The sequence below is a fragment of the Mesitornis unicolor genome, unplaced genomic scaffold (assembly GCF_000695765.1).
Source record: "Mesitornis unicolor isolate BGI_N332 unplaced genomic scaffold, ASM69576v1 scaffold47699, whole genome shotgun sequence".
NCBI lineage: Eukaryota > Metazoa > Chordata > Aves > Mesitornithiformes > Mesitornithidae > Mesitornis > Mesitornis unicolor.
This window is the reverse complement of record NW_010207512.1, coordinates 2107-9031: the sequence shown is the minus strand read 5'-3', so window position 1 is coordinate 9031 and position 6925 is coordinate 2107. Positions and strand designations below refer to the sequence as shown.

Below are 6925 nucleotides of genomic sequence, written 5' to 3'. Positions count from 1 at the left end.
AGGCGCGTAGGTTACGGAGCGTAACGGGGAGCAGCGCTCGGCTGAGGTGATGGCGAGGGCGAGCGGCCCCGGGTTGGCCCTCGCCCGGCTCTTGGCCTCTCCATGGAGCTGGTGGTAGATCCATCTTCACCCTGAGATGGCTATAGCGGGCCCTTTGTTGCTGTCCATTTTTATCCGCAATCTTGGGCCTTATTCGCCATGCTGGTGACTCGCTCAGAGTTTAGGCCTACCTGGGTATCGGCCTTTTTGCTCCTTTTGAAGCCTTCCTTCTGAGAACTCCTCCTTTTCTGAGAGAGGGTTACTGAGACAGCATTTGGTGAAGCTGCTCTCAGGGTGCAGCCCCAAGACTTCTTTGCCAGCTCCGATGCATGACAGGTTGGTGTCTCAGGCGTATCCTGAGGAAAATTAACGCTTCAGTGGTGTGTCACAGTTGATGCGGTGTAACTGCGTGGGATCCCAAAGCCATATCAACAGATGCTGAAGTATGCCTGTGTGTATGTGTGTGTGTGTTTATATATATATAAATACTCATCAGGTAAATACAAGCGCCATGTGTTGCTTTTGATCACAGCGGGGTTACTGGCACAGTCAGCTCGGGACACTTGGGTCCATTGTGTGTTATTGGCCTTGCAGAAGTCCTAAGGCTTTGGGGTTAGTTCAGCTACCCAAGCACAAGGCTTTTGCATTGTGTTTTGGGGGTTTTGAGAAATGCATTTGCTCTGAGAGCAGTGTCAGTCTGGAAATCCATGTCCAACGTATATTAATTTTTGGATAAATCCTTTTTTTGTCGGGCGGGAGAGCAGGTTTTCTGTACGGTCGTGTTTCAGGGAAGCAGCACTGGTTTTGGTTGCTCGGTGGCTGGGGTAACCAGTTTATACTTTAAAATGTGCAATGTGAGGCTTACTTATAAATAAATTTTTAAAAATCCAAGTACCAGTTCTGATTAAAAGCTGAGTTTGATTTGGATGAATATCATGTCCTGGTTGCTTGCTACTAGCACTAGACCTCCTCAGGTTTACTCACACAAGTACTCACATTATGTGTAGTTATTTTAAGCATCATCATACAGTCATTAAATGTGACATGGAAGTTCAGAAGGTGAGTTCTGTTGATCCCAGTTAGGGTGCAGAACGTGCCTCCTTTCCTTGTCACTTAGGTAACTGCACAACACAACGGACAAGTTGCAAATGATTCACAAGTCAGGAATCACCCAGACACAAATTTGTGCTCCCAGACCAAAATCTGCAAATTAGTTTCTTGTAGATTTGACAGTTCTGTGTTTGAGGACCTAAAGTTCTCTTTGTACAGAATCTGAGCGATGTGGAAGTGTGAAATGTGTTATTTATTCCATGTTTATTTTCGCCTGTTTTTATCTGTGTTGATAACACAGATGAGCTGTTAAAAGTGGACCAAGACAAGTTGACTGGAATGACAATTAGGAGTGAGTTTTACCAGATGTTCTAAATTTGAGATCTTTTTACCTATTTTAATAATAATCAAAGCCAGCACAATTACGGATAATTTAAAGTTCTGTAGATAAAGTGAGACTTCTACATTTAACAGTAATTTAGAACACCTACACTCAAAATTTTTCAGGCACCTGTTTCACTCTTACATAAGTAACTAGGGACTGTGGTGGGCGATGGTGGTGCTGTTTGTTGATGAGAAGCCTGAAAAGGGATTGGAATAGTGGCAGACGGGCAGAGTGGAAGCACGACAAAAGAACAGACCTGTTTTTTAATTAAAACTGGCTTGGGTACAGGCATTGTTGAACAAGACACTCTACTCTGCCCTGGTGAGACCGCATCTGGAATATTGTGTCCAGTTCTGGGCCCCTCAGTTCAAGAAGGACAGGGAACTGCTGGAGAGAGTCCAGCGTAGGGCTACAAAGATGATCAAGGGAGTGGAGCATCTCCCTTATGAGGAGCGGCTGAGGGAGCTGGGTCTCTTTAGTTTGCAGAAGAGGAGACTGAGGGGAGACCTCATTCATGTTTATAAATATTTAAAGGGTGAGTGTCACGAGGATGGAGCCAGGCTCTTCTCGGTGACAAACAATGATAGGACAAGGGGTAACGGACACAAGCTGGAACACAGGAGGTTCCACTTAAATTTGAGAAGAAACTTCTTCTCAGTGAGGGTGACAGAGCACTGGACCAGGCTGCCCAGAGAGGTTGTGGAGTCTCCTTCTCTGCAGACATTCAAAACCCGCCTGGACGCCTTCCTGTGTAACCTCATCTGGGTGTTCCTGCTCCGGCAGGGGGGTTGGACTGGATGAGCTTTTGAGGTCCCTTCCAATCCCTAACGTTCTGTGATTCTGTGAAGACACCTTTGAAGATTCTGGTCTGGGATTCTGTCTATATGGACTAATATCCTAAATACCGCTGTTGGGTTTTATCCTGCTCTTAATGTCTTGATGGGATTCTGTCTTTGTAAATCACAGTTCTCCAATATTTATGCAGTTTGTCAGGTACAGCTGAGTATTACTGCTTGGGCCCATTTTTCATTATGAAAAATCTCTCTTTCAAGCTGCAGTGTGTTACCTAATCACTATCCGAAACTGGGAGCCAGTTAGCTAAGGTAAGTAGGGCAAGGCAATTCAGAGGTGACACTCCCTTGCCAAAAAGACTGATATGAATTAAAACTGAGTACAAACAACGTTTAGGAATAGGAATACAATTCTTTTGGCCTTTTCGCCATGATCTTAGTTACTGCTTTAAAGGATTACGTTGTCATCGAGCCTTATCTTGTCAGATGAGCATCAATAGCTGTTACAGAGATACAAGGTTGTAGGGCCTAATGACTCCCACCAACATCCACGAACTCTGAATTAGCTGAGTGTTAGTGGCTCTCAGAGGCTGAAGAAACATTTGAGTTGCAGCCTGATCGCAGGCTTGGGAGGTGCTGATACGCAGCAGTGGGGTGGAAACCTGGCCTTCCACAGCTGGTGATGGTGCTGTACGAGTCCACAGGGGCTCTTTCAGAGGGCCAGTCTCTCCCTAGCAGTCACAGAGCACGCCTGCTCCCTGCACACTGCTGTACACTGCCTGGAGGGAAGCCCGTCTCTGTTGGCCTTTTTTTTGACACTGTTGAAATTAGTGTAATAAATTTGAACACACCCTTTTGGAAAGGCAGGGTGATAGATAACAATCTGATTTTTCATGTTCATGTTCATTCTTTGGTTTCATTTGTTCACACCCATGTGCTGACTAGCGCCCATGGGCTGGCCAGGCTTCATTGTGAGTAATACGGGGGACAAGGGACACTGGCTCTGTAAAGTTTTCATTATGTTTCTTGACTCATGATGGCAAACCAGTACTGGGTGTGACTTATACACCCTCTGGTTAGTTAGTGGTGTTGGGTATCTTGCTTGGTCTCTTCCCCTCTTAGGCAAAATTCCCCGATTTATCTTTTTTCTTTTTTGTTTTAATTGGGATTATTTTATTCTTTTATTTTTATAGTCCAGTTCATCTTTGTCATCTTATCTTTAGGACAGTCTGTTTCTCCCTTGCTATCTAGTGGTTTGAACAAGATCAGTGTTCTGTAGCAATTAGCACATCATTTTCCTTTAACTCTTCTAGCTTATTCTGATGCATTCATGCACACTACATTCAGGCCAATATTAATAGATTTGATACAGACCTTTACCGTACAAGTCACCCACTAGTGCTGGTGAAGGGAACTCAATAGGAAAATTGTCTATGAGCTGAAAAACTATGGCAAAAGTTTCTGAAATAATTTTCAGTATTTATTATTATTTGCTCAGTAAAATGAGTATCTGGTCCAGTCATTGTATCTGGAATAATACAGTTCAATGAAATATTTGGATTTAAAACTACCTGCATTTTCCCAGTTGAAAAGCTTTTTTTCTGGTTGGTCATCAGCAAATGTTACTACAGATGTACTTTGCAATAAAGTCCAAATATATGAGAAAAAAACAAAGCGTTTATTTCACTTGAAGGTTTGTGTTCTTAGGCAGAAAATAGACCTGTTTTTCCAAGACTCTAGGAGGAGAGCAACTCCTTACCCTCTTAGTCTAATCTGTTTTATCTGCTGGTGAGACACTGTGTGTATATATATATATACTGAGCAACTGGAGATCATCAGTTTCCATTCTTATCAAACACAAATATTTACCACAGACCTGATCCAAAGTCTGCTGAGATCCATGGTACTCTTAAAAATGTATCTTAACTAGAGCAAACTCCTTTTTTTCCCCCAGTTTAATTTTAGTTGGTTTATAGGATTTTTTCTTAGCAACTAAGTCTTTTTTAAAATAAAGGAAAAAAACCAACACATTCTTTCTTTGCTTTATTCACCAACTCAGTTGTACAGATTCCCTAATATGCTTTCTCAGCTGTAGTTTCTGTCAGTGAAGAAACTCTGCAATGTTTTGACATCAGTCGTCAGCGAGGAATTGAAACACAGAAGCCAATGAGCAATTAACATTATTAAACTTTAATGGACACATTCCATATAAAAATATTACCTGTGGTATGGCACAGCAGCTGACAGATTTCTGGTTAGAAGGAGAATTGTGGGCATCTCCAAGGGCAATGTCATATTTCATGTACAGAGGGCAAGAAGAGAGGAGGTGTGAATAGCCAAGGTCCCAAGAGGGACTATTTTTGTGATAAATAAAATAGGGAATTTGAAGCGTTGTGGACTTCTGGGAGCTTTGCCCCTTGCAAGCCACAGACGCCAGATGGGGAATGTTGATTTTGCTTTTTCCTCTCCAATTTTATATGTAACTTAAAATGGCACCAACTGACTTCCCCTTTTCCCAGTCCCTTTCCCATCCCTGCCAATAACCATTTGGGCAGTGATAGGGATTAAAGTGATAATCTAGGTTAAAACTGCTCTCTTCCATTGAGGCTACGCAGCCAATCCCTGATTTAGCAGTGTTATTTCCCCACAGTGTCACAAGAAAAATTGTGCATGTTTTAAAAGAGTGGGAGAAGGCAACCAGAGGATTTTCACAGGACATCATCCATCAGGCATTTCAGGTAATGTTCTGCAGTGTTAATCAGGAGATGGCACAAACAAGAACAAAATGACAAAAGCAAACCAACAGCGTTATTAGCCTGGGATAAAAATTGTGTGGAAAACCTACAATTTTTATCTCATAAATATCAACATATAAATATTTTACAATGTTTCCAGTAATGAAATTTAACAACACTGTGCGTGGCCATTGAGTCTGAGTGGGATAACGTAGCCACCCGTTGAATTTATGACATGAATGATTGCTTTCAAAGTCCAGTAACTGACTAGCGTGCCTAACGTGCAGCCGGGTGGGCAGGACTGGTCCCTTATCTCTGGGCAGCGCACGTTAATCGTTTCAGGCGATAGCAGTGATGTGGGTCTGCTTGTGGCAGGAGGTGAGCGAGTCCCTGTTACACCTCCAGTAGAATTTAGGAGTGCAGCAAAGCACCATAGACATGACCAACCCCAAAGTAAGCATGAGACAAATTACCCATTTAATCAGCCCGGAGTGTATAAACGGGAGGATGAGGATAGTGAGAATCACCAGGAGCAGCAGGAGCAGCACGAGTCTCTGGAGAGCCAGCCTGTTGTCTGCCGGAACATTTTCCTCTCCAAATAAAACGTCTTGGCTGGTCTGAATCCAGCTATTGCTGTCCAGCCCTATGGCAGAGACGTGTACGTCAGGATTTAAATCGGCGTTTTCCAAGTGCTCCATGATGTCGTCTTTATTTTGCAGGGTGCGGACGAGTCCTCCTGACACAAAGGTGGCTTTTCTGCACAGGGGGCAGGTGATGATCCAGGTGCTCTCCTCTTTGCGGAGGATCAGCTTGAGGCAGACCGCGCAGAAGGCGTGCTGGCAGTCCAGCAGCTTTGGGACCCTGTAGATGTTGTACTTGTTGAAGCAGACCAGGCAGTCCATATCAACAGGTGTTGTCGTTGAACACTGGCGGTTCATTTCAAAACCGTGTACTTCGGCACAGGTTTTGTTCGTTAGCATAACAAGAGGCTCTGAGTTTGGACAGTCGCTTTCCAAAATCACTGGTTTAAAGGCATCAGGACTGTCGGGCTCTGTGCCCAATGGTTTCTCCGTTTCTTTGATACACTCTTCGGTGCATCCCAGCCTCTTCACATCTGCAGCGTTTTCTGCTGAGGGTCCTGCCCTGCTGATTTCTGCAGCACCTTCTGCCACGGGTGCAGGGCTGTCCTTTCCAGCAGGAGCCGTCGATCCGCTTTCATGGTTCAGCTTGTCGGTGGATTTCTCCATGGAGATAAACTTTGGTGCAGTTTGTCTTCCCTTAGCTGAAGGATTTGCTGAGTTTCTGGCTCCTTTTATGTGTTGCTTTATTCCTGTTGTATGCATGATTGATTAGTGACAGCTTTAAGCGTGTTGTGCTCTTACAATACGATGTTTTTATGAGGTGGGGACCCGAGTTAATGATTAACCTCATGGCTAAGACATTTTACAACGGCTGATAATATCACTGAGCAATTGCTGTCCAGAAGCAGACCCTGTGGCCTCAGCAGACTGCAGCTTTCTTCACTGTGGTAGCCAGACGCTACCATTATTACTAAATTAGTATTTTATTTGGTGAAAGCAATTTAATTGGTCTCTAAACACTGCTTTGCTGGACAGTGACAGATTCAGAGGAATTATCTAATATAAAAATTGGTGTACTAAATGCAGTGCTTTGATTAGAGAGTGTAAGTACCCCAAATTTTGACTGCTCTGGGTAGGAAGCCTGCTCTTCCTTTAGCAGTCCTTATTACCTACAGCACAAAGTAAAGAATGAGAAACTGTTGGTTTCAGTCATCAGAGAGCTTCTGAAGCGTGACTTAGTGTCCCGTAGGGTCTCACAGAGTCCATGACTGAGATCTGGAAATTAAAAACAAGGTTAGTCTCGTGGTAGGACCGTCTTCTTTTCTTGGTGTTCCCAGGACAACC

The 6925-nt window shown here is 43.8% G+C and overlaps 1 protein-coding gene across 1 annotated transcript; it reads right to left on the bottom strand.

Moving 5' to 3' along the window:
• Nucleotides 1-5338: 5338 nt before the first annotated feature.
• Nucleotides 5339-6247, bottom strand: RNF186 (ring finger protein 186). The gene has a single exon (XM_010192135.1). The coding sequence runs from the start codon at nt 6245-6247 to the stop codon at nt 5339-5341; it is 909 nt and encodes a 302-aa protein (XP_010190437.1).
• Nucleotides 6248-6925: the final 678 nt, after the last annotated feature.